Below are 26,847 nucleotides of genomic sequence, written 5' to 3' on the forward strand. Positions count from 1 at the left end.
TTGGAGTTCTAGTTCCCAGCTGTAAACCCCTTAAAGCGCCACTTCAAAAAAAAAAACTATTCAGACAAGACATTGTTCAAAGTTAAACATGTTTATTAAACCGTCAGGAGACCCAGGCACCTAAAAAGGAGAACAAGCCAACTTCTGTTCCAGGAGAGCATTGGCATTTATCTAGAAGTTAGGTCCTCCCAGTCAAGGTATGGATCATCTTGGCTTGCAGTGTGATAAAGCAAAGGGAATGACTCCCAGAAAGAGTCAGGATTTGCTGGACTTTGGTATCCAGAGTTGATCTGAGGAGGCACATTTTGCTGGTCCTCCGGCATTTCATAGTTTCCAAATGAGATTCTTGGCGCAAAAAACAGCCTGTCAAAAGGACCAGTCCTTCTAACGTATGGGCAGTAACTACTGAGCATGTTGGCTGTAGTTGTTGGCATTGTGGGAGTAGGGTAATCCATAAAGAATTGGTAGAAGGGGTGGCCAGCTACCTGAGGAGTCAGAGTTGCTTGGGGATACATTAGCCATCTTGGACGTTTGTAAGCATGGTAATAAGAGTGCAGGGGATGATTCTGCTCTTTAAAGTAGCGAGAATACATTGGGTAAAGTCCAAAGAGTTTTTTCCAGAAGTAGGGATTTTTATAAATTGAGCTAGCTGTGGCAGTAGCAGTCGTAGTTGCAGGTGGTGGGGTATACAGGCAGAGTGGATAACGACTATATGGACTACAAGGATAATACATGGGATGCCATCTTAAATTGCGTCTTATACGATGAAGGCTGAGAGTGTTGAGAGGCAAATTATCCTTTAAAGGAAAAGCAGGCTCTGTCGTGTTCGCCTCAGCGGGGCAGGTTATATTAAAGCCACTCTCCCTCCATCTCACTGTGAGGATGTACGTCCCATTCTGAAACAGGTAACAGCTCAAATTACACAATGCCTTGTGTCTTTACACGCAACTGTAGAAACGGAAGTTTGGATTCTAAGGAAGTGGGAGCAAAATGGCTTACCTCTTGTAAGACTGTACAGCTATCATAACGAACAAGTAGCACAAGTTCAAGCTTAGTCTGGTTCACCAAGATACCACAAGCTTCAGGCACCTGGCTAAACGGTACATATTCTGAGTTGCCTGCAAGGAAAAGCCCAATAAGTCAATTGAATAAATTTAGACAATTTAAATAATTATTACAGAGACTCCTACCAATGTCCAGTTGTAGCTCAGCAGCACCCAGGCCCATCACTTTAAATTTCATTTTGGTAGGGCCACAGTGAAGCGAAGAGTTAGAGGTGCCCCATCCATCTCCCATAGTCATACCAGTTTCTGTCACACACACACAAAATGTTAAATATTTGTCAGTAAATTACAGTTTAGAGACATGTAAAGTGGCTTACCACTGATGTCAGCTTGGCTTGAGGCATTTAATCCCATTTTTGGGCCAACAGCCACAGAAGGAGCCGACTCAAACTCTCTCCCATTAAACGTAGCATTTCCCACTTCAGAACTCCTCCACACTTTAAATGCTTTACTTAATCCTTGCCAGCTGAAAAATGTTAGACCAAGCGCTAAAAAACACAAGAGCAGTACAGCAGCTATCGTTTTCCATTTTCTACACCACACACCGCCTTCCATCATAACAAGGAAACACAACAGTTCAGTATGATGGACAATGTCTCAGTCACACCTTTAAAATAGTGCATGCGATCTAAGTGCCAGGTGATTCTATTAAGGAATCAACCAATCAGCCGCAGCTCACCTCCTGTTGCCAATTAAGCTCCAACTGGTGATTCTTTAGCATCTTCTCCAGATTATACCCTTTATTTATCTGCTCAAAAGAGAGATCTTAATGTCACCTGTCATTAAAATCAAGAAGAAGAAGAAGATCTTAATGCTGATTTGTGACCTCACACAAATCAGCATAATTTTGTTTTACAGCTTTAGCTGTAAAAACTGATGGGGTATCTGAAAGCTACTCTCAAGTGTAGCATAACTTTAATGTGGTTTTACTCAAGTAGATGCAAAAAATCCAAAACATGGCCAAAAAAACCAAATATTTAATGTAAATCCCAACTGAACACTTTCAGTCGGGAACACTTTGATCATGTTTGTTTCCCATTTAATGAAAGAAATAAACCCACGGGTAAATAAATGTGAAGAAATGAAGTAACATATTCATAAATTAACCAACAAAGGCACAAGAAACAAAGGTCTAAATTTTAGTTGTTCTCAATGTGAAGCCTATGAAACCAACCAAGCCTCAGATACTAAATGGACATATTGGTGTTTGAGTAGATCTCATACACCAAATATATATACTCTAAATTCACCTGCACTCCATACAACTCAGCAAAGTTCAGATAGAAAAAGCAGACTCTGTGTCAAACTGTGGGTTTATATCTATAACCTCTGTACCATACATTGTACCTAAGAGTTGCTTAAAATTACGCAAATAAAAGTTTTGTGAAATTAAACATTTTTTAAATTATAAATAAAAGTAACTCATTGCTCTCAAACTGTAAATATGTATGATTAATGATTTCAATACACTTTTTTTTCTATTCAAACAAGTTTGGCAACATGGTAATGGTAGAAAAAGTTCTGATACATTAAATATTGTTCAGTCATGAATACAGTGCTATTTGTTGTTACCTTCCCTTTGGCTGTGATTTTAACAGTCCTGTCTGCTCCCATTGCTAAATAAATTAAATTGATCCATAAACAGTGACATTACTTCCTTAAACAGTGTGCTGCTGTGTAACATCTACTTTCTTCTGCACGTGTGGGTTGCTTTGAGATCGTAAACCTTTCACAAGTCACATTTAATTAGTATGAACGAAACAAAAAAATTCAGTAGAAGAATTGGAGTTGAACATAAGAGACAATTGTGAATGTAGCCCAAACCACACTGAGATAGAACTTTAATTTTATATTTAGGAGTTTCGGTAGGAATTTGCCTTGCAGTCGTTGGCTTGCCAGTTTGATTCCCAGACACTTCATCCATCTTGCCTGTTGATGTTGGTCAGAAGAGCTGATGGGAAAACAAAAGGGGAAAAAAAAGTAGCCTCACTTCAGTCAGCCTGCCCCATGGCAGCAGTATAGCTTGTCATCTGTGTGTGAGAATGTGGCCTTTGAGATTTCTATTGGATATAGAAAGAGCATTACAAGTAAAGACGCAATGAAACCCAGACATGCTTTATTGGAATGCGGGGCTGAGTAGAATGTGCATACAACTTTTTTTTTTAATTAGAGAGAAAGAAAAAAAAGCCTTATTCTTGTCAGAAGTAGGACTTCATCCTCTTAAGGTCTACTTATGAATAACTGAAGATCAAGAAACACCTTTATCAATTTTGAAGATACTTCATTTAATCCACCTAGAATAAGTTTAATTTTTAGTGTGCAAAATTTTAAATTACAACATCCCCAGCTTGTTTGGCTTCTGGGGAACCACTGAAATACCCCCTTATGTCAATATGAATTTACTTAAACACAAATCACAAGTCGTTTTCAAAAATTTATTTTAAAGCTTCACACTAGCCTTTATGAGAATAAAACATGTGTGGAAAATTTTCATTTGGAACAACAGGTAGGTACTCGATGGGATACAACTGTGCAGGGGCATCAGAAGGACCCTGGGTAGGTGCAGGAGACTCTGTAGTTTTAGATGAAACTGGTGTTGTCTTCTGTCCTGAAGTTGGAGACTTTGGAGGTTTTTCAGTTGGATAAGGCAAGAAGGGAGAAGATTCTGGAAACTGAAGCCAGTATGGGACGGGGAAATACGGTGGAAAGGGAATGTGAGGATATAAGATTTTAGGTACTGATGTGGTAGGTGGTGGGGCAGTTGTCTGAGGTGGGAAAGGGTGCCAGTACAGGTGGAAGGGAAGTTGTGGCAGAGGTTTTGCAGGTTCAGGCAGCGCAGGGATGAGATGAGAATAAAAGTCAAAGTAAGGCCAGCTCTGCATCTGGGGAACCTGCGCCATCTGGGGAACCTGCGCCATCTGGGGAACCTGCGCCATCTGGGGAACCTGCGCCATCTGGGGAACCTGCGCCATCTGGGGAACCTGCGCCATCTGGGGAACCTGCGCCATCTGGGGAACCTGCGCCATCTGGGGAACCTGCGCCATCTGGGGAACCTTCGTTCTTGCACGTTTGGGACATAACAGAGACAGAGGATGGCCTTGCCAGAGTAGTGGTAGCATGTAATTTCCTCCCTTGTGATTAAAAATAAATAAATATTACATTTGAACAGAATATGACTTTTGCTCATTTCATCAAGTTTTATGCAAAGCAGTAACTGCATAAGAAATCTCCAAGTTCAGAAAGTTATCCCAACATCTTGCACAGTTAAGCAAGACAGTTTTACTTCAACATAAACCATTTCAAAGCAAATTATGGGATACCTGTTGAATCATGTTGCAGCCATGATACGGAGCCATCAGAACAAACGCCATCGAGTTCCCATGCGTTCTGTAGCCACATTTTGGAGGCACCATGGAAAGAGGCATCGGGGGCTCATGTGCTATGGAGGGGGGGGATATTAATATCCACGCCAAGTAAAAAAAATAAAATAAATAAATTACTTTGAACATGTTTGTTTTACCTCGCTCCACTGCAAGCTGTGAAGCTCCTGGTCCGAGTGACCTGAACTTCATGTGGTCACCAAAACAATGCAGAGAGGTTGCCAAGGGATTCCATTTCACCTTGGAGGTCTCGTCCATGTCAGCCTGCTGAGACCAGCCTATGAAGCAAAAAATAAATAAAAAAAAGTCACTCAAGATTCAGACAAATAGTCTATAGTCCAGGCTGGAGACACCTTCTTTTTATTAAGTTTTTGTGGAATACATACCAGTAAAATCTGCTTGATAATCAGTTTCATCATCCACTGAGGCGTTTTGCTGTTTGCGTCCATGTGGGACCTCAAAAACCCTCCCAAACACGACCTCTCCTTCTTGAACTCGACTTGAGGGAGGAAAGGCAGTTTCTCTCTGCACGACTCGTCTCTGAGATTTCCTCAGTCGAAGGCAGTCTGCAGTTCCCACCCAGTAACACATCAGAATAACGACTGCAGCCAAACAAACAGAGGCATTTTTCACCTTTTCTCGACCCATCGTTCAACCCTGCGCGACTTCTGTGAAGTGTTGATTGTTGTTTTTTTTTTTATAACTTGTCGTTCGGAGGCAAAGACTGTATTTGCTTCGCCAGCCAATGAAATGGTGCGAGAGAAAGCGGCGTGTAATCAGCTGGGACTGGCTACACCTGATCACCGTTTGGGCTGAACAGTTTCATCACTGCTGCGTTTAAGTACGCATTGATGCTGGCGCGCCTGCACTGCATTTCAAACTAACACTGGAGCTAAGAAGTGCTAAATATGTGCAATAAATGAAACAAGAGTAGCCTAATAATAATGGAGACAACCAGATTTCATTCATGAAGAAAAAGTAGCCAGCTTTATTTCATCTATAATCATTTAACCCTTGTGTTGTCTTGCGAGTCAAAAGCATTTAAATGTAGAAAAAAAAAGAAAAAAAAACGGAAATGCGTGTGATTTATTGAGTGCATTACAAAATTGTTACATCTGAAAATCATTAATTTAATTTGAATTTATTTTTTTTACTCACATTGGAATATTTCTGAATTTTCTTGGTCTTGCATAATCAATATCGAAATGACTCATAAGATCAAACAGGGCCACATTTCTGCTTGGTCAACCTGCAATGTTTTTCCTATGCGCTAACTTTATTAAATATATTCCTTGTATGACACAAAACTGTGTAATAATAATTTTTAAAAATAAGTTTGTGATATATTCGAACATTTATATACATTATATAAGTGAAAATGTATTACATGCTGCTTAAAAAAACAGCATGTAAGTTTCAAGACTTTTCTTTTTTTTCTAAATTTACTATTTATTTTATCTATACATTTTATCACACCAAAAGTGTAATATTAAATTGTGAGAATTTAATGTGAACATGATGAAATGCTCTTGATGCACCATTGCATCTTGTCTGCTTGGGTAACATCACAAAAAGATGGAACTGCACTTAGATTGAAACGTGGTTGTAGCAGTGTCATGATCTTAGTTTGTGTTTCTGCAGATGGAACAGTGTGCTTTGTCTGTGTAAACGAAAGAGGACCGTAGACAGATATTTCTACAATCTGACAGATTTGGAAAATGTTTGTAAAGCAATGATAGGCTAGGCCTAAGAAGACTGGAGTATTTTGAGCATCTGGTCTTCAGTGAAGGAAAATAGGTAAAAAATCAACACCTTTGTAATAGAGGTAATCAGTTAAGTTTATTTACATTTCAGAGCACTGACACATTGTAATCTATCAGCATCATATGTTAACTTTTGAGACAGTTATGAGTGTCTTACAGAGGAAAGAGGTAGTTCTGGATATTTCTTTCAAAATGTGAACATTTACAGTGTTACTAGGTCTAAAAAAAAATCTTTGAACTGTGCCCAATCTGGCACATACCAACTTTACAATTTGCCCTCTGCTTCCCTCTAGTGGATGACTAAGTGCAGTTAGAATAAAAGCTGAATAAACTACATTTAGTTTTAAAGAGAAGTACTAAACAAAAGAAAGCTATCAAAAGCAAGCAAGGTAATATATACTTTTAAAATAAGTTTCATACTAGATAGCAAAATGTGCCAATATCCATAAAAGTCCAAAGTCACTATAAATCTATTGGAAGTCTAGGAGGGAAAAAAATTAATTAAATCAGAAATGACACTCCATTTAGAGTATGTCCCTTTGTAAAGGTAACCATTGTTGACCTCTTGCATATTTAAAAGATAAACCCTTCAAAATGATAAATGGCTTTTATCATTTTACTTTATCAAGTCCAGAGGACACATAAGCAGTGAACACAGTATGTGAACACGTCGACATACTGATGGTGGCAAATTACTGGCCTGTAGATGGGCTACAACCCAGTGGCAAGGCTGCCATGCACCTGCACTACTGAGCCCTCTGAGCACCACCAGCTATGATGGGTGCAGCACTGTCAGTTACTTAAAACGCTATATGGAAGTAATTTATAATTTGACTGGGTGCCCACTATCCCACTCTTTCAATTCCACCAAGTGGTTGGACATCATCAAGGTTTTAAGCTTTACTTTTGGCAAAGTTGTAACCAATTGTAGTCTGAATATTAAATTTCCATAGACTATACTCTTTTCACCTCAACTAAAGTGTCCAACTTGACCCATGTCATACATGGACTTAAGTTTTCATTTCAATCTGGAAAAAACCCTGTAGGGAAAATGAACGTACACATTGTAGAATCTGCAACCAAAGACATCACTCCCTTTTATTTTAAACATTCATTTCAACTTTTCAAAGCTAACCTTGATAAAACGCATCTTGAAAATGTTGCTCATTTGGAAGAAGAGGTAGGCAGATGATAGGATACCACTTTGTAGGAGAATCAGGAGGAGTCTGGGTAGTTGCAGGATCTTGTATTATGCAGGGAATATTTTGTCCAGGCACTGGACATTTTCCTTGAGGACAAGGAAAGACAGGAGGAAATTCTGGAAGCTGAGGCCAGTACGGCCAAAGGAATTCTGGATTAAAAGGAATGTGGGGATAAAAGACTTCTGGCTCTTCAGTGGGAGGAGGATCTGTTGGAGGTGGATGAGGGAAAGGGTAGAAGGGGAAGCTTTGAACAAGATCTGGTGCTTGAAAATAATAGAAGTCCAAAGGCCTCACCGGAGGAACCACCACGGGGGGCTTCACCGGAGGAACCACCACGGGGGGCCTCACCGGAGGAACCACCACGGGGGGCCTCACCGGAGGAACCACCACGGGGGGCCTCACCGGAGGAACCACCACGGGGGGCTTCACCGGAGGAACCACCACGGGGGGCCTCACCGGAGGAACCACCACGGGGGGCCTCACCGGAGGAACCACCACGGGGGGCCTCACCAGAGGAACCACAGGCCCCATCGGAGGAACCACGGGAGGAACCACACGGCCCATCAGAGGAACCACAGGCCCCCTATGTTCAGGACACAGCAGGGACAGTGGCTGGCCTTGCCAGAGTAGAGGGAGTATGTGATTTCCACCCTGGAAAGCAAGACAGACTATTAGTTCAGGCAGTGCTACTTTACTCCTGTTTGCATTTAGCAGTATCTGCATTAAACGAGTTTGAGGTTGGCCCTTTATAGTGGTATAAGCAAACTATAGCAAGCTGTGAATCCCCGTCACGTTTAACGGGTTGAGGTACCTGCTGAATAATGTTGCAACCTTCAAATGGAACAATCAGAATGAATGTTATTGAGGATCCATATATCCTGTAGCCACATTTAGGAGGAACCATGGACAGAGGTATTGGAGGTTCATTTGCTGTAGGGGAAGAGAAGTTACATCAGTATGCAGTCCTATTTTCATATATTAAAAAAACAAAAACAAAAAAAAAACTACTACCTTGCACCACTGAAAGTTGTGAAGCCTCTGTTCCAAGTGACCTGAACTTCATGTGGTCATCATAACAATGCAGATACGCCCCCAAGTGTTCCCATAACTCCCTGTTGGCTTCATCCACATCAGCCTCCTGGGTCCAACCTATAACATCAAAGGAAGACTCAAATTAGCCCCACTTGTTTTTGAAGCATAGAGGATACAGTTATGGTCCTCTAAGACCTGAGGTCCCGACAAGTGTAGTGGCTCATTAAGTAAGTGTAGCAAACTACTGTGGTTGGCCTGGTTTAAGCGCATGAGTTTGAGATATTGAGCCATTCGAGGGGAACATACAAAGTGCCTATTGGTTAATTTAAGTGCATCATGTATTGTCAACTAATGTTTCACGGTATTACGTACAACTCATTATTTAGCCTCACCATAAAGTCCTTTACTAAACAAAGACGATACAAATCTTTCAAATTACTCTTACACGAATTCTCTGCTTCTCAAATGTACTCCACACTAGAGCAGCAGCATTAACACTTTTAGCTCATACCTGCGAAGTCTGCCTGATGATTTGATTCGTCATCCAGTGACTCATTAGATGACGACTTTCTGTCGATATCCGAGCTCTCCAAAACGTTCCCAAGCACAATTTTTCCTTCTTGGACAGTAGCGGTGGGAGAATGAACATCCTCTCTCTTCGCTGCTGGTCTCTGAGCTTTCCTCAGTCGAAGGCAGTCCGCAAGCGGCGCCATATAATATATTAGAAAAACAGCCGCCACCAAGCAGACTGGGGAACGGGCCTTCCGTCCCAAACCCATTGTTTTCCGCTGCCTAACTATTGGGCAGCAGAACTGTCACCTGCTATTTAACCCTTAATTAATTGGCCACTTAAACCCCGCGCGGCAGGTGTTGCAGCGTTCATTGAAATGTCGCGAGACCTGTTGCACTGTGATTAGCCGAATAGTTTACAGCTTAGCAGAGGAAGGTGACGAGGCCAGAAAATGAACTCCAGTCCAGCAGGAATACTTCCAAAATATTTCTATTAAAATAAAAGTTTCTCCACAATCGTCATGCTGCTGCTCTGAGACTTCTGGAAGTTGGTGGAGATGAAGAGATGACTGTCAGTGACAAAGCTTCAGACATGGCTGCCTTAAAGATTGCTAATGTGTGAAGGTCAGATCCCAGTGAACTAGAATACCTTTGAAACTCCTGCAGATTTATTACACAGTGGTATAGTTCAGGTGTTGTCTGGACATTTTGGCTCAAAGCTGCGGTGCACAACGTTCACCTTCCCAGGACACTATGATATTATATTTTGTGATCAAGCAATGGACATCTACTGAAAAGAATGTCCATGTTCTGTGCAGCACACCCATCCATGAACTAAATCAGTGCAGCTTAATAAGCCTCTGCTAAGTAAAGCCCATGCCAATCAGATTCAAGCATGAATCCAGCTCTGGTGTCAGAGACAACATCTACAGAATGTGATTCATATTCAATAATCTGAATATGGTTCATAATTTATCATTGCATTTTTGCCAATTCCTCACAATTTTTCAGGTTATCTAATGCAATAGCTATAACATAGTCTTCCAACTCTCCAGGACTGATTTTTTTTTTTACCATACATGGGGCTCCCTGAACCTTTAGATCTTGATATCTAACTTGATTTGCCTAGTCTAATCAAAAGAGAACCCAAATACATCATAACCACATTGATATGAGCACAAGGGAGATCAGACCGCTTTCATCTGTAAACCACAGATGGTTCACCGAAAGATCAGGACGTATCAATAACAGTATCAGTGTGATTACACATTGACAAATGCATATAGAAATTGATTTAATAAATTCTGACTTGCAGAAAAATACCAATGGTTAAGTTCATGCCAGCATCTCCTTACAAGATTCAAATACGGTGGAATTGACCTGACCCCTCAACTTTTCTCTCAATCACAATTTATTTAAATTATTCCAGAAACAGGCTTAAAGTTTTATAATAACAATAATAAAAAAACATTTAGATGTTAATCTTTCCTCCTTTTTGTTTCAACATTTAGGCAGGCAGATCCAGAAAAGGGAAAATATAATCAACCTACAAAAGTGAGATAAATTAAATTGGTCTTTTTAAATCCATCATAAATGGAAACACTTTAAACCCAGCATCACACAGAAATTGTTACAATGTTTTATTAATATTCATTGCTTCCTCCAACATATGTAAATATAAAAATTATTCAGAAATATTTCCAAGACATGGTCTTAATGGTATTTTCACAACAATTATTACAGATCTTAATTGGTTTATTTTTGATACGGTTACCTACGTCTCTGACAGGTATACTTAGAATTCTACATATGGCTCATTGGTACAAATAACATTTTTTTTTTCCCATTCACAAAAGCCAATTATATGAAACAGGTTAAAGACTACAATAATTGATGTTAAATCTCCTCTCAGTGGATTACTAATTGCCTGGATGAAATCAGCAGTAGTATGGATAACACAAGAACATAACAGAACAGCCTAAACTGTCGCCATGGATCCCGCTCTGGCGTCAGGGGCAGGACGTCTCTGCGGAGCGCGGTGAAGAGTGATGGGGGCATCCAGTCTGTGCCAGCAGTCCTCCTGCCTTCAGCGCAGACCTTCATAAACATCACTTCACAGCTCAGAGAGAAGCCCACCTCGAACCTGGAGACAGGAAGAGTCGCTGTGGGTTAGGCATTTCACCTCGTCAAAATTGACCTGAAATAAAAGAAGTTCAGGAGAAACGTACAAGGAGGGGCTTTCAGCTCCAGCCAGGATTTGAAAAGTAGGGTTAGGAGTGGTGATGCGTTCTTGTGTTCATGTGGACGTTCATCTTCATCTCGTTGTCCAGGATTTGCACGAGTTGCTGCATGGAGGGGAGGTGACCCGACTCTAGTTTCGACCACACTGGCACGTCTATAAAAACAAGACTTTGAATGTGGCTGAATTTTTTCTTATACTTGGAGCAGTTGCACAATAACAAGTAACAAATGTTGGTTACATGTAGCTCCACATGTCAAACATAATACTGCATTTTCACCAATAAACGGCTGTTGACGTCACACAGTCAAACAAGAAATTAGGTTTATTCTCTGAAGCCATGCTGGAAAGGAAATGCTCACCGTTTAATGTGATTTCAAACGCTCCTGTTGACATTAGCTGGTTTTCAATCATATTACTGAAGAAGAACACCATCATGCAGGCATATATCTGACAAGAACAACAAAACCTGGGTGAAAAATCTGAGCAAAAGAGGTACCATGTTCGTTTTGACCCTGCAGCCAATAGAGAAAATCCACAAGAAATTAAAATGTAAGCATTTCATTCTTGTTAAAAAAAAAAAAAATCAATCTGCATGTTGAATAATGCAGAGTCCCTAACCCTTAATACCTCTTCAAAGTATTAAGTCCTCTTCATCCCATTGTAAAGAAGTATAAATGCCAAAAGTTTCAATAAATTAATGAAATCCTTACAAGAGTTGAGCATTGAATACATAACCCTCAAAACAGGAGACCAGAGGAAGGAAGAGAAACAGGAAGGCCAACAGATGGATGACTGACACAAACCAGATGGACAAACTGAAGGATTATCATTTATTTGAAAAGTATTGATAAGTATTATGGACAGAAAACTGAAATGTAACAAAAGAACAAATAAATATCTTCATGTCAGACATAGATTGGAAAAACAGGCAGACAAAGTCAGAGGAACAAATCAGTGGATTTGTTCATTCAGAAAGCTTGATAAATCGATGGAATAAAATAAGCTTCTTTTTATACTGTTTCATCAGATTTGGACTGATTTGTTCATGTCCAACAGAGTGACACCTTCCTTCACAAAACACTTTCTTGATTGCATTAGAGCATTTAGTGTCATCAGTGAAGCTGACCTCTGATTTATTAGTATCTGGTCAAAGCAGATTTTTTATATGTTTTTCTATATCTATGTTTGATGCAATAATTAAAACACTGTCCCTATCAAACTTACATTTTTATTGCATATTGCCAGGAAACCTAACAACAGAATATTGTGATGCCACACTCTGATGGGAATATCAATGACCCTGGGGAACTCAATCTAAGCAATACTGAACTTTGAAAACATGCAGAGCTCTGCTAGAGCATAAAATGAAATCATGGGACCTATGGCTTTCTTACAAGTGCATATCTACACCTTGACGCCATTTTTCTCCAATTCTAAATACAACCCAAATGATTTCTGTAGTAGTGCAAAAAAACAACATCAACAAACAACAACAGTGCAGCTGAATCAAACAGCAGCTGTGATTTTAAAGTGAAACAGAAATCCTCACCTTATTTTGCTGGCCCCACTCCCAGATTCCTGGGGCTTGAACACCAAAGAGAGCAAATGGGTCCCTGCCAATTATGATCAGTCCGATCACCAGCAGTTTGAACATAGACAGGAAGGACGCAACATGTCTGTGGAAATAAGATATGATCTCATCAGAAGCAGAACTCAACGCACACTGTGATGATGTTCTATCCAAAGCCTGAACAATGAGGTTATACGGGCAACATGTCTGTCCTACATGTGGACAGTCTCTCTATCATTTATTCATTTACATCATTGAGGGGTGGGTGAACTGAAAGTTACTCAAACTTTCCTATTTTCCATTTGAACGTGTTCTTTTCTTGATGTTGCTGATGTTTGGTGTCGCGACATCAACCACTGGAAGTCCTACTTGGACCACAGCCATGTGCTGGAAGCCCTGAACTCTGTGCAAGTATTCCTCTACACCATATGCAAGAGCTCTGTTACAGCGTTTTATGAGTAAACCGCATGGATCATTACCTCATGTCATTCTGTGCTGGAATGTGTTGCCAGCATATCTTCCATGATTGATAACTCCAGGCATTTTCTATTTTTTAGGTGTGGGGCAGACAAAAGGAAAAGCAGTAATCATGTCTGAATAAAATATAAAAATGTTTTTTTTGTGTGTGTAAATGCCTCAATAAAAGCAACTTGAAGGACTTTTAAGTTTAAGAAATCGGAGCAAAAAAACATTTCACTTTGTATAGTAAATGAGTAAAGGCATGTTTTCTAGTTGACCAAACTCTAAAGAATAAAAGGGTTCATTTATAGCTATGAGAAGCTTAAGATCTGAGCATAACCAATCCTGGACTCTACAATCTGTGCAGCTTCTAACATTTAAAATCAGAACTGGTAAAACAAAAACCTATCTGAAGGATTATCCTTTTCTTGCTGTGACATATGCAAGTGAAAAACTTCAAAAGAATTCAAAGAAATGATGTCTGGAGCATTTGAAGCATGTGGTAAGATATTTAGGAGAGTCGCCTCTTGTACATGTAGCCAATCTCTTGTGTGCTCATTAAGTCAACCAGATGAAGACCCAGGAGTCTCGGTAACACTCCCTGCTGGACTGTACATCAGAGGCAGCATAAAACCAGCCTCCCATCAGTGCAAATATAGTGCAAGTCTAATGGGACCGAGGTTTCACAGAGACTGCCTTTGTTTCTTCCGATGTATTTCTTGAAATGAGAGAAACTTTGTGAAGCAAGCAAAAGAAACAATAAAAATCTATTGGTCAGTATTAAAGATTCAGCCAGTGAAGATCGAGCACAAATTAGCCAAAACAAATTAATTATTCATTAGTTCATTAACTTTAATAGTTTAATCCAAAATGTAAAACAAATAGACCCATCACATACATTCGATGCCACAGCCTGAAAACCTCTAGGTCACAGTGGTAATTCATTGAATTGCCAAACAAATACTGAGTACATATACTTTAGAGTACATCACAATCTACATAATAAATAAAGTTCACTGCTTAAACAGAATTAATACATCTACATTTCATTGCTTTCTCATTTATTGAGGCACCTGCTAATCAGCTGAAATCAGAAAAGGCAGGGCACTGCATCCTGACACCAGCTGATGATTAAAAATGATAAAAAAAACACATTCCAGGTCCTAACCAAATCTACAACCAATGATATTTAGCCATCTGTTACATGTGATAATAGCAAATGAGTATGCAAGGGAGCTTCAGTTTGTTAAACAATTTATGCCTGATCCTGGGCTGGACTTAATCCACGTGTAAGCCGCTAGACAATGGCTGTCCCTTACCGATAGATGGGTATAGGAAGGTAGTTCTCCCCTTCAATGCGGATGTCTGGGTACCGCTGGTACAAGGCCTGCGTGTACTCCTCAAACACCCGCTTGTACCCTCAGGAAATGCTGCAGAAGGAAAGCAGAACAAGTTGTACAACTGGAAAAACAGAATTTAAGTAGCCAAAACAACATAGTTATCAGCATTTCCTGGAAAACAGTACTGTATTGCAGACAAGAAAATTGTTTTTTTTAGTCCTTAGCAGCTGAATATTTTAAAAAGATTTTCTCTTTTCTTCCAAAAGTATTGTGGAGTCTAAGGCACATTTCACATGTTCCTGAGTTACTGGCACCAACAACTGATTTCCTTCCTAATCTTCCAGAAATTCAGTCATTTAAATAAATGGCCCTTTTTGACAAATAAATGAACAATGACAGAGAAGAACAATGCTCAAGTACAACAGTGTTCAGACATGTTTTACTGTCTGCAGTCAGATATTTATTTAACTGCAGTGAGTTTTTATTTCTGAACATCCGTGGAATCTGAATATTTTATTCACCTGGAGTCGCACCAGTGTGCACATTTTATTCCCCCCCAATTCAAATACACGGATGTTGCTCTCTCTGCATAACCTTCCTCCACTCGGTTTTGAAAGTAATCTTAAGTTAATCTTTGCTTAACTTGTTGCATGTCGTTTCTATTATTAAGAATGTATGCAATGCAGTCGAGGGTTTGCTTGGACTCATCAAGACCGTCAAAAATCATAATCTGAAATTCATTAAAAACACATTTTCTCTGCTTGTGAAAACTTTCTAAGTGATGAGTTGTTCTGAACAGTGGCACCAACTCCCGTCATATTTGCTCATTTAAAGAACAAATCAGGTATTTTATGCGTCATTATTCCAGCTTGATGTGCCGGATATATATATTTTCATTTATATATATATAAAAATAGTGAAAACACCTACCAGGTGAAGTTGTGTGTCCAAGTATAACACTGTATAAATAATGCAAATCAATAGTCAGTTCTTCTAACTTCTTGTTTTTTTCCCCTTGTGATGTTTTCATACAAGCAGCTTTACTGAGAAATGAAGTTTCATCAGACAGACCTGCATAGTATCTTTTCTCGTGATACAATGCACTGTCAGAAGTACAATGTGAATTTAGCTGAACAAAAATAAAGCGGAAACCACACTACAAAACTTTCTTGATAGTCATGATGGATTTGTTGCATTATTCATAATATTTAATCTCTGTTTAATTATATTAGCATAGTCTGTACAGAAAATGACAGAAAGATGGATTTTAAAAAAAAATTGTAAAAGATTTAATATTTTAGTGGTGAAGATGTTGGTAACCAAAGTTAACTTGCTTTACAAATGAACCAAGTTGAACTAGGAAATGTTTCTTGGGTCTAATTTCCATTGTGTTCATAAATCAACACTGCTGCTTGTTAATCTTTTATTTAGCGGCACAGAGACTTGTTTTGGCCGTCTTCGGTTCAATGAGAAATTTTATATCGCTCACCTTCGGAATGAAGTCTGTACCTTACGTAAAACATGTTTGCCTAATCCACAGACACTAGGGCGGCTCTTAGAGGATTTAACATGTTTCACTGCGGAAGTGGAGCCATGTTTCTGATGTTTGCGGGAGCTGTAAAAATATTTTACTTCCACAAATTTTGTTTGGGCGTTTCTGTAAGAACACACGGGAGCGGACGCTCTACTTAGGTACTCATAAACGGTAGGTACTCATAAACGCTTTTTCACCTGCACACAAACTAACTGATATCTTATTTGCCTTTACAGCGATGTTAGCTGGTTTCTTTTTAGCTAGCTTGCAATGACTCGCCAGATTTCTTTTCTCGTCGTCTGCTTACCAGATCTGAAACTTAAGCAGAGGTCCCGTAGCAAATTGCATCTTCATCTTCTTTATGCCGCTGTTGTCGCCAGCCGTGGAGCAGCACAGCGAGAAAACTCCCAAAACGAGGAGCGAAAAGCGCAACCACTTCATGGCCATACGGTCCACGGTTGCTTACCTCTGCTCGGCGTTAATCTGGAATCTTTTTTTTTCCCCCTACTGCTTAAACCCCGCCTTTGCTTCTTACTTGCGACATGCATTCGGGTGGTCAGGACGCATAAAGCACCCCCTACCGGTCTGGTTGTGGAACTTCACCTTTCAACGAGTCCTGAGTGCTCTGCAATGGTGACATGGACGCTTACTTTTAAAGTATTCGTGATTTTAGCTTAAGATTTATTAGATGTGGATTGCGTTTATCTTGTGAGCTCTCAAACACCCTTAATTTAACACTTATCTTCAGAATAATCCTCACCTTTGGAAGACTTAATAATGGCCTTGCAACAGCTGAAAATGTTAAAATGAAATAAAACTTTTCAGTATGACTTGGTCACATGAGCTTATATGAGCGGTAGTTTCTTGACCCTACCGCTGGTTCATTCTTTTAAGGATGTCTCTTTTTCATACCATTTACTTTAAAGTGGCTTCATTTAATTTCATCCTGAAAGACAGTGACAAGCCAAAATCCAAATTATTCACAGAAAAGCCAATGGGAAGATATCTTACTTTAATTCAAAAATATTTACAGATATCAGTTTTTTAGTGAGAAAAACAAGCTTTTTATTTAATATTCTGCAGAATAAATTCTAATGTGTTTGCTGTAGTTTGAATAACGTGTAAGAGCTGCACTTTGTTTTCTGACACTGCTGTTGTCAGCAAACAGTGTCATAAGTGTGCAAATTCTGGATTTTCTAAAACCATGCCATTATATTTTTTTTCTCTCTTTTTAATGTTAGTGTTGCATTTTATTCAACAAAATATGCATTACAATAAAAACAACAGAAAAAAAAAACAATTTATCTCTACAGGAATATCTGGCTTTTCAGAGGTTCAGCCTGGCCATGCTCTCCTTTGCCACAGCAGACTGCAGAGCCAGAACTGAGTCTGCAAACACAAACAAATGTACGCACTTCAAATGTGGTCATTGGTAATCATTTAAAAAAAAACAATACTGGAAAAACAACCTAATTAGAAAAAGATAAGTCAAATACTGTACAAACCCAATAACTTCCTGGAGTAATCCACCAGCTCAGGAAGCCCTTCCTCAATGTTGTATGAGATTTTGTCCATTTCCTTAACAACTTCATTTGCTCTCTGAAGAACAAAACATAAAAATATAAATACATTTTTCTTAAAAAATAAAATAAATAAATAAATAAAAACTACCTTTAGCTCTCCATAGACTTTTTCTTCCAACTCTGTAACCTGAGATATGATGTCCAGCACGCTGACATCAACTGAAGAATCCTGTTAAAAAAATAAATAAATAAAAACAGATCATAAATACGTTTGAAAAAGTCATTTAGTTCAGGATTTTGGGTATTGCGATGCAACGCACCTCTTCTGAAGAACTGTTTGTTGGCTCCTTCCCCTTCTGTGCTGTAACTTTGGAGTTGGCATTCAGCTCCTTCACTCTGCCAAAGAAACAGAAATGTTTCAAGTTATAATAGATCAGATGTTGACAAGAGTTTTTATTAAAAGGACGACTAAAACGTCATGACAAAAAGCAAGTTGTTAGTCAGCAGTTTGAAATGGCAACTGGCAATAGGGAGTCACTTCTCTTGAAGGATGGTCTGATTTTGATTAAAAAAAGCAAAAACAAGACATATTTGGCACAAAACTAATTTAGTAAAGATTTTAGATTAAACTTTTTGAGAAAAAAAAAAAGATTTCATCTACTTTTGAGATGAAGTTATAAAATAAGAATATATCACTGTTTAAGAATAACTCAGAATGGCTTGTTTTTGGATAGTGCTTTATGAAGTTCAGCTTTACAAACAACAAAAAAAGCTAGATTTTTTTTTTGTCACTCCTAAAACCAAACAATTACAAAGATGTAGCTATGTAAATTATTGTGCCATTTTGAAGAGTGACAAACATCTCAGTCCTTCTGAAATACATTCACTTAAAATGTATGGCATGCATGTGTACTGTGGGCAAGGTTTACATGTGGTATCAGAAAAAATTAGGAACCTGGGAGGGGAAGTAAGACAAGGAAAGAATGAGAGACGGACAAGAAAGATGGGTAAATAGTAAGGGATGAAAGTCAAGTAATTATATCATTAAGAAAGGAGGGACACAGGAAAAGGAAGTATACCAATAAGAAAAGATGCAGAAGACATTTAGACTATTGAATAGACAATGAACTCGGAAAATGCAGTTTTCCCCTCGTCTTCACTTTTATCCGTGTATGTCCAGAAAAATACTAGAAATCAAATTCCAAATCTTTCTGGATTACATATGATTTATTTTTGCTAAAGCATAAAACTTCTTTCTGAGCATTCGTCAGGAATTCTGATTCCATACTCCATTATAAGGACGCATCACACTCTCTTTACCTGTCTGCGTAGCGAAGAGTATTCATTGTGTATTCGCATGAGGCCATGCCTGGAGACACCATGGCAATCTGAAATGGAGGGTGGAATATAAACATGTTAATTTCAGAAAACAAAAACGTGTACACAAACCAAGATTAACACGAAGACAACAGGAGGAGGTTAGGAGAGTCTCCATACCATGCAGGTTCTGGACTTTTCTCCAATGAAGGAATCCCTGAGAACTTTGGTCAATGTACTCATCCGAAAAGGAATGTGATCACTGTTCTTCCCGAGAGAGCGAATACACTCCTACAAGACACACATGAGAGAAGCTTTAATGTTGCTCCACCTGAAGAATTTTTTCCAAAGTTTATCTGATCCTAAAAGTTCTTTCTGCAGGACGAGCGCCTTTCATGCTTTTCACCTTGAGAGCCAACAGGCTGCGGTTGATCTCAGACGTCTCCACCAGAGTGCTGCGATCGTTGCTGCTGACGTCGGTGCCACGCTCGTTTCCCGCCAAATCGACCAATGAGAATTTGCCGTGCAAAGTGGCAGCACGATTATTGCACCGCAGGACAATCTGGAGGATGGCGTGGGAGCGGGAGGAGTTTGTGTTGGCTGAGGTCTGCCCTGATGTTCTGAACAGGTAGACGTAGAGGAACAACTTGCATTAGTTTTATTACAAGACACATAAAGATGAGTGTCAAATTAGCAATATTTATTGGCCATTCATACAAAAAAAAATCTAGTCAGAACTTGCTCCAATCTCCACAACTTAAAGGCTGCATTTGCAGAGATCGAGTCCAACTTGTGGGCCATTATGAGTAATGATTTTAAAAATGAGTAAAAAATACAATTCCTGCCTACTTCCTGCTATATGAAGATACTCATCTCACACCACTGCACTGAAGTACCTGCATCCACTTCCTGTCTGTATAATCTTGATGACTTCTTCTGCTGAAGACACACAGACCTCCTCCAGTCCCACCACCTGAACCTGTTGCCGGTCATCCTCTAAGACACGCAGCTTGGCCTTCTTGTTCAGCAGATCGTACACCTGAATCGAAACAGAAAAACGTTTCGAACAAGCTGATTTCAGAGTGAATCGCACTTCATGAGAGCTCCTTCTTACTTTGCCGTTATAAATCTCGAAGAAGCTCACGTAGACGCACAGATCCAGATTAGCAAACCTCCTGTGGTTGAGATTGGTGAAAACATCCTGGGCTGAAATATGAAACATTATTAATAAAAATGTAGACCAAATACAGGACATCCTCAACATTTACTCACCATTTTTTCCCCCTTTACACAAGTTTTCAGTTTACAAGTAAAGGTCTCTCTTTTTCTAATTCAATATATTCTTAAGCAAGACCCAATAAAGTGCATGAGACCCTCTACAATGCAAGATGCAGGAATACATATCTATTAAACATTCTGTCGTTCTGAAATGGTCCCTGCGCTTTTAAACAGATTTATCTATCAGAGCTTTCTTAAAGAGACCTGATGTTGAAGATGGCTCTTCAGCGGTTGAATATGGTAATCAACTCTATATCAATCCAGGGTTACTGACTGTCATCTTACTGCACATAAGATGCACTTATTCTACATGAACACACACATCTGATGAAGACAGAACAAACCTGGCTAATAGTTGGATTTTTTCTCATTGTGAGACAATACAACAACAACAAATAAAAGACAAATTTATAGTAAGCCCTTCTACACATCTTTACCAGTTGTGCAAATGAAAAGGATGCTGCATCAGGTTAGTTAAATCACTTCTATTTGATCTGCATTTTCAAAACACTACATATTTAAATTAATTTACATTCAACTGTTCACAGAGAAAGTAATAAATTGTAGCTTCACCTGCTAAGGCATAGATTCCTTTAGCACTGTTCTGCTGCTTTCCTGTGAAGTCACCCCCCATGGTCTACGCAGATTTAGAAAAAGAAAAATCCATTCTGAATTGAAAAATTGACCTAAGCACAATCTGAAAACTTGTAGGGTACACGGAGGCTTACATGGGTCTTGCCACTTCCAGTCTGGCCGTAGGCAAAGCAAGTTGCCATGCAACCTTGAAAGATGGACTGCACCAAAGGTTTGGCTGTGAACCTGAAAGCAAAACCAATAAAAAGTCAAGAATTAGAAGAAGAAAAAAAGCACTTTAATAAACATTTCCTTAAGTTGCAAACTTTTGCTTACTATTGCTTATGGATATACAAAAGTACAGCAAAGTAAAATGTTATTTACTGTTCAACAAATATGACATTAAACTAAAATAATTAATCTTTAGTTTGAAATGACAGACTTCAAATTATTTTAGGTGACAAACTGAATTTATTATTTAATATTTACTTGTAGACCAGTTCGTTGGTGGAATTCTCATCAAAGGAGTAGTCGAAGTGGAAGACCTGGTTCTCCAAGTACTTGGTCAGGTCCACTTTTTGCTTTGGCTCATGGACTAGTAATGTACCTTTGCCAGGAACCGATACCACATCAATCTCCTTCTTGTTAAACTCTAAAAAAAAAAAACAAAAAAAAAAAAAACAACAACACAAAAGTAAAAATGAACTTTGGGTTCCTCTGTTTATTCCATTATAATAATTTGGCACTGTGTCACAGGACATTTTCAACACACCTTGCTTGTTTAGAGGCCGTTTGCGAACACACACACAAATCTTGTGAGACTCAATCTGTGAAAGTAAACCGGCAATTAAGGAAAGGAGTAAAAATCATACAAGTAGAAAACAGCCTCAAACATAACACGCTATCTGTCTCAGAACTCACCGGGTCAGCAGTGGTTATCGGTGTTATTTCCAAGGTTTCTCTAAAATCCTGGATCATCTCATAGAACTTCTGATTTGGTCGAGATGACTCTCCAAACTAAAACCAAAAGGAAATCAGTGTTTGATATTTAACTTTAGACAAACAAATTGGTTAAAAAAAAAAAAATCCCCCCACAACCTTTCCCTTCTTAGGCTGCATGTCAAAGGGCTTCATGACACTGGAAATCCTTTTGTTGCTTTTGTTTGTTTCCTGAGGAGCCACAGATTTTCTTCTGCCTGCAATGCAGATCATTTTTACTTTATTGTACAGAGTAGTCTATGTACAATTACATACGAATTTTGCAGAACTTATTGCAATAAACAATAACAATGCTTTGAGACTATTTTCAAGTAATATAATAGTGATAATGGCATAAATATGCAAGAACACATCCTCAGATATCAATTTAGTTTAAATTCTAATGAATACTTAAACACTGAAACCAGAAGACATTTGGAATATCCAAGATAGATAATAAAAGCAGAAGCAACAAACAAAATGAATTACGAAGTTTCTGTAAGCCAAATTGTCTTTCAAAAAAAGATAGTGGAGACCAAATCACAAGACTGAATACCTGTATTGTTTTAGCTAAAAAGAAAAAAAAAGAAAAAAAGAAAAATGATAAATCAAGCAAATGAAAATTATTGAGTTTCTTTTAATTTATCAAAACATATCCTATTAATTGATTTACTGTTTAATATAACAGGTCTATATACAATAACCTACCCGTCTAATAGTTTTATGGGTAAGAATTACTGACCTCTTGCTGAAGGCAGAGAAGGCATTCTGTCAGGCTCGTTTTCTTTCACCGACTCATCAACAGGAGGCAGCGGTTGTGGTAGTTTGGCTTCATTTCCTCTGCGCAGCTGAAAAGGGGGTGCTGCACAAAGAAAGACAGAATGGAATTTATAAAAGATATTTGGTTTTTATCACTGAAATAAGTAAACCACTGAAATGTGGAAGCATACAGTTAAAACGAATACAAATTACACAAAAATATCTAAATGACATCTAATACAAAACAGAGCCAGTAGACATCACTAAAAACAATAACTTTATATCCAATGAAACAAGTCAATTGTCTAGATATGGAATGTTTTCAAACAAAAGGTATTTTAGGGGATCACTTCTAACCAGAGCTGGTAGGCTGCGCTGATTGGTTCATTTCAGGACAGATTGTCTCCGGCTTCCCTTGAGAGGACGCCACACTTGTTGCCACTGGTGACACCACAGGTGCTGGTGTCTGGAACAAACATGTCTGCCGTGTCTGAGACCGTAAGGCAACTAAGAGAAAGATAAATCCAAGAGGAAAAAAGCAATAAGTTAAATGAGCCAATTTTTGTGTATAGCTAACTGATCAAGATTGTTATATTCTAAATATGTAATCACCGCTAAAGCATGGCAATTTAAACTGTACTGTAAAATTTGTGACTAACGGAGCAGAACATGAAAGGAATAAAGGCTCAGATGCACAAAACAAAAAAAGTGTTTAGTGTCACCACAATTAATTCTGTTCTTCCAAGCTTCTACCACACAATTTTCCTCCCAGAATAGTGAGAATAAACTGGTTCCAAGTTGCACTGCATGCCCAGCATACCTACAACACCCATGTCTTACTAAAATAAAGCAGAGATTCAGTCCTGAACAGAACTGAGGAAAGCCCTCGCATTGTGATTTTTTGTATCATTTCCTTTCTTTAAAGAAAGAAAAGTGAGGGTTGCCAACCTGACTCCTCGTTATTTTGGGCCGATGGAGTAGATACTTTGGGATAAAACAAAGTCTAAATTCAGAAATTTAGGTGAAAATTACTGAAAGTGAGCTGAGAGACAAACTGGATCATTGGTTACATACAGGAGGAAGGAGCAGGGATACGGGATGAGCGAAGTCGACCCTCATACTTCTGTGAAAGAAATACAGACAAAAGTGTTTCTTTTAGGAATTACTTATTTTGTTCAAACATGCTTTATCCTTTTTGAATTTGTACTTTTTTATGCATTCTCTCTTTCTGCAAAATTATATTGGCTAAAACAGTAAGATGGACATATTTGAAGGTATTTGTGTTAATACTCCGATGTTTATCTGCATTCTATATACATGCATATATATATATGAGTGAAAGCACAAAACAGAATTTTAGTTCTGCAGGGTTTTTTTAGATATATGAATAATTACACAATTATTACTTGCCTTGTCAGGAGCAGCAGAGGGCAGTTCAGCAGCTCGGGTAGCAGCATTTACGTGGTCCAAAAGTTCTGGATTTAGATGGCATAACTCGCTAATCTCAATCTGAAATACCAAAGAAAAACTTAAATGCAGACTGTCTTTAAAGAAAATGGTTGTTCAGCACAAAGCTTAATTCTTCTGTTAACTTGCACTAATGTGTGGCATTAAATCAGAAATCCTAACTTCTGCTCAAACTGTTCCCAGCATAACTTGTCATTTTTTGCACAATTCACACTGGGGAAAAAAACCCCAATATTTTCAACAAACATTTTTTAGTTTTCAGAAACATGCTGCCACATTTTTTATACATGGAAAAACCGTGACTTGACCTTAAGAGTCATGTGACAGAACCTAATAACTGAACTGCAGCCTTTATTTACATTTATTTACCAACTCCAAACAAGAAAATGATGTGCATATATACACACAGACAAAATCAAGAAATTGTGGAACATAGTTTGTCTTTTATAAAGGTGTACATTTCTTTTACAAAAAAGTATTTTTGATCAAAACATGGAGAGGCCTTCATCTTAAATTAAATAATAATACCGTATTAAGCAATATATTATATAGATGTTTATGAGGTGATTTTCCAAGACACTAATTTATGGTTTCTCCATAAGAAACCATGTGCAAGTACACAAATAAAAGTCATTATATGACTGTGATACAGATTTTTATGCATTTTACCAGGCGTACCAAACGAGACTGCTTTTTAACTTCTACTTCTTGAACTGCATCATATATAGCAAGAAAGATAAGACGTAAAGTTTGCAATTCATCATAAATCAAATGTAGATAATTTATTTTTCTTCTTGAAGAAGAAAAATAAATATTATTTGTCATGTTTTTAGAAACATCTTGTGAATTATTTGTCCAATAAAAAAAAACAACTCAAAAACATTCAGACTGTTTTCCCAGTCTTTCAACTACCATTCACTTTAACAACACACAAAAAAGTCATTCTGAAATTGTTACTTTAAGCTTGATCTTTAAAAAGTGTGGGTTTCATATTAAGTTCATCACATACGCGTTTGTTAAATGAAATCACTAACCTCCTTCCCTCGGCTTATTTTCCTCTCCTGCCACTCAACCATTGCCGTAGACTTGAAGGCGTCAACGGATTTAACGATGGCTGAATGAATTCGACCTGGATGACGAACCAACAAGCCGAAGAAGAGCTTACAGTTAAGATTTAGCACACAATATATCACGTAAAAAAACAAATACACAAACTCACCATCACTGCGACTGATCTGAACAGAAAGCCCAGTTAAAAGTCTGGAAAGATTAGTGTCCATCTTTGTTTCTTTCTGCTGTCGAAGGGGGGAACAGTCAAATGAACCTGCGTTAGCGTTTGGGCTAATAAGCTAGCTCGTGGTCCTATGAAGTGGTCGGTGTAAAACTAAAAGAAATAACCGTCTTTAAACATTTCTATACCCTGCCACTAAACGAATAATCTTTTATATTTATTAATTACTCCTTTGGCTGAAAGAAAATATCCCTCACCTCCGACAACACAGGACACCGCCAAAGATTCAAACAAGCGTTATTTCCTACCGTCCAGGCGCCTGATTGGCTTATATCATTACGTAGTAGCTGGCATTCTTCTTCTTTGGCTATTTTGAAAAATAAAAAGTCAGAGATACATATAGCGCCGTTTCCTGGATTCCTTGGGAATTACTCAAATGAAAGCACGTAAAAACACACAATAACAAACGTGCTCATTTGAATCACATATTATGTAACGTCTGTGTAATGTAATATATATATTACATTATATATTATATATTATATATTACATTACATATCACACACACACACACACACATACACACACACACACATATATATACATATATATATATATATATATATATATATATATATATATATATATATATATATATATATATATATATATATATATATATATATATATATATATATAAGCAATGGTTTGACCTAATGTTGACATAATGAGTGGAAAGGTAGGCAGATCTGATGACCATTTGCTACTGAAATAAACATGTTTTATTTAAATAGCTGCAGCTAAAGATCAGTTATGTAAAGGATGACACATATCAGTCTTTGTTTTTAATCATATTTTGCCCCTTGTAAGATTGCTCAAACACCAGCTAGATATCTTGCTTGATCTGTAGTAGTATTGGTATTGAGAAAGTTGTTGCTTGCACTTTCATAGAGAATTTAAGGAGACTTATGTCCAGTTTGAATGAAAGCAGGTTTTCAGGACCTCTTAAAAAGATCTGTGTCAAAATATTTCAGCTGCTTGTCTAGAAACCTAATACACATTTCAAGACATTAACTGCTGTCTCAGATATTACCGCTGCAGGGATTGTTTTTCTGAAACACCCGATAGTTGTGGCCAAATACTTCTAAATGCTCATCCATTTGGCCTATACATTATTTCATCCATGTGAAAACAGGAATCCTGTGTTTGTCCACATGCTGTCTCTGTCTTCCCAGACCTTCTGCAAACCAGTCCTTTGTGACATCAACAAGCAGGGACAGCTGGAGAATGACCCAATCTGCAGTTCAGCCTTTGCCTTCAGGGTGGGAACCCCCCAGCTCCTTTACTCCACACCCTCAGCCTCCAAGCCTCCTAATTCTACTATACACAAGCCTGACTTGTGTATACACATTCCCCCTCAAGCGAACGCTGACACATGACAAATCAAAGTTCTAATAAACAGCTTGTGCTATAAGCAATTTTCCCGCTGCCACCAAGGGATGAAAAATAAATAAATTCCTGTTGGTCGACTGTCCGGGCCATTTGGTGGGTCTGTCTGCCGGCGACTGGGTGGCCCAGGGCTGCTTGGTGTGAGGCCTGGGACGGAGCCACAACTGTTTCCTGTG

At 38.4% G+C, this 26,847-nt stretch overlaps 5 protein-coding genes across 8 annotated transcripts; all 5 read right to left on the minus strand.

Moving 5' to 3' along the window:
* Positions 1-111: 111 nt before the first annotated feature.
* Positions 112-1,635, minus strand: LOC129362182 (uncharacterized). Its single transcript, XM_055033581.1, has 4 exons — positions 1,382-1,635; positions 1,191-1,310; positions 1,000-1,118; positions 112-896 (listed from the first exon to the last, which is right to left on the minus strand). The coding sequence occupies exons 1-4, from the start codon at positions 1,620-1,622 to the stop codon at positions 168-170; spliced, it is 1,209 nt and encodes a 402-aa protein (XP_054889556.1). The 5' UTR covers positions 1,623-1,635; the 3' UTR covers positions 112-167.
* Positions 1,636-3,485: 1,850 nt separating this feature from the next.
* Positions 3,486-5,219, minus strand: LOC129362181 (uncharacterized). Its single transcript, XM_055033579.1, has 4 exons — positions 4,831-5,219; positions 4,585-4,722; positions 4,385-4,503; positions 3,486-4,195 (listed from the first exon to the last, which is right to left on the minus strand). The coding sequence occupies exons 1-4, from the start codon at positions 5,090-5,092 to the stop codon at positions 3,518-3,520; spliced, it is 1,197 nt and encodes a 398-aa protein (XP_054889554.1). The 5' UTR covers positions 5,093-5,219; the 3' UTR covers positions 3,486-3,517.
* A 2,237-nt stretch (positions 5,220-7,456) lies between these two features.
* Positions 7,457-9,220, minus strand: LOC129361703 (uncharacterized). The gene is made up of 5 exons (XM_055032723.1): positions 8,953-9,220; positions 8,421-8,558; positions 8,221-8,339; positions 7,704-8,060; positions 7,457-7,615 (listed from the first exon to the last, which is right to left on the minus strand). The coding sequence occupies exons 1-5, from the start codon at positions 9,218-9,220 to the stop codon at positions 7,457-7,459; spliced, it is 1,041 nt and encodes a 346-aa protein (XP_054888698.1).
* Positions 9,221-10,574: 1,354 nt separating this feature from the next.
* selenot1a (selenoprotein T, 1a) lies at positions 10,575-16,606 on the minus strand. Its single transcript, XM_055033823.1, has 6 exons — positions 16,404-16,606; positions 14,542-14,652; positions 12,743-12,869; positions 11,553-11,640; positions 11,180-11,346; positions 10,575-11,094 (listed from the first exon to the last, which is right to left on the minus strand). Exons 1-5 carry the CDS (start codon positions 16,541-16,543, stop codon positions 11,222-11,224), a joined length of 591 nt encoding a protein of 196 aa, XP_054889798.1. The 5' UTR covers positions 16,544-16,606; the 3' UTR covers positions 10,575-11,094; positions 11,180-11,221.
* Positions 16,607-17,132: 526 nt separating this feature from the next.
* kif2c (kinesin family member 2C) lies at positions 17,133-25,549 on the minus strand. 4 transcript variants are annotated; one of them, XM_055033840.1, is made up of 23 exons: positions 25,531-25,549; positions 25,211-25,283; positions 25,026-25,120; positions 23,935-24,033; positions 23,599-23,647; positions 23,473-23,508; positions 22,882-23,031; positions 22,508-22,627; positions 21,886-21,983; positions 21,709-21,804; positions 21,560-21,614; positions 21,277-21,439; positions 20,943-21,033; positions 20,788-20,851; positions 20,051-20,142; positions 19,833-19,975; positions 19,343-19,556; positions 19,117-19,227; positions 18,940-19,007; positions 17,940-18,015; positions 17,768-17,848; positions 17,602-17,695; positions 17,133-17,485 (listed from the first exon to the last, which is right to left on the minus strand). In XM_055033840.1, the coding sequence occupies exons 2-23, from the start codon at positions 25,269-25,271 to the stop codon at positions 17,424-17,426; spliced, it is 2,118 nt and encodes a 705-aa protein (XP_054889815.1). In that variant the 5' UTR covers positions 25,272-25,283; positions 25,531-25,549; the 3' UTR covers positions 17,133-17,423. The 4 variants fall into 4 exon arrangements, with proteins under 4 accessions (XP_054889815.1, XP_054889813.1, XP_054889814.1 ...); XM_055033838.1 differs by having other exon boundaries at positions 25,211-25,286; positions 25,480-25,548; XM_055033839.1 differs by having other exon boundaries at positions 25,480-25,531.
* Between the last annotated feature and the right edge of the window lie 1,298 nt (positions 25,550-26,847).

The sequence above is a fragment of the Poeciliopsis prolifica genome, unplaced genomic scaffold, assembly GCF_027474105.1.
Source record: "Poeciliopsis prolifica strain line A6 unplaced genomic scaffold, Auburn_PproV2 SCAFFOLD008, whole genome shotgun sequence".
NCBI lineage: Eukaryota > Metazoa > Chordata > Actinopteri > Cyprinodontiformes > Poeciliidae > Poeciliopsis > Poeciliopsis prolifica.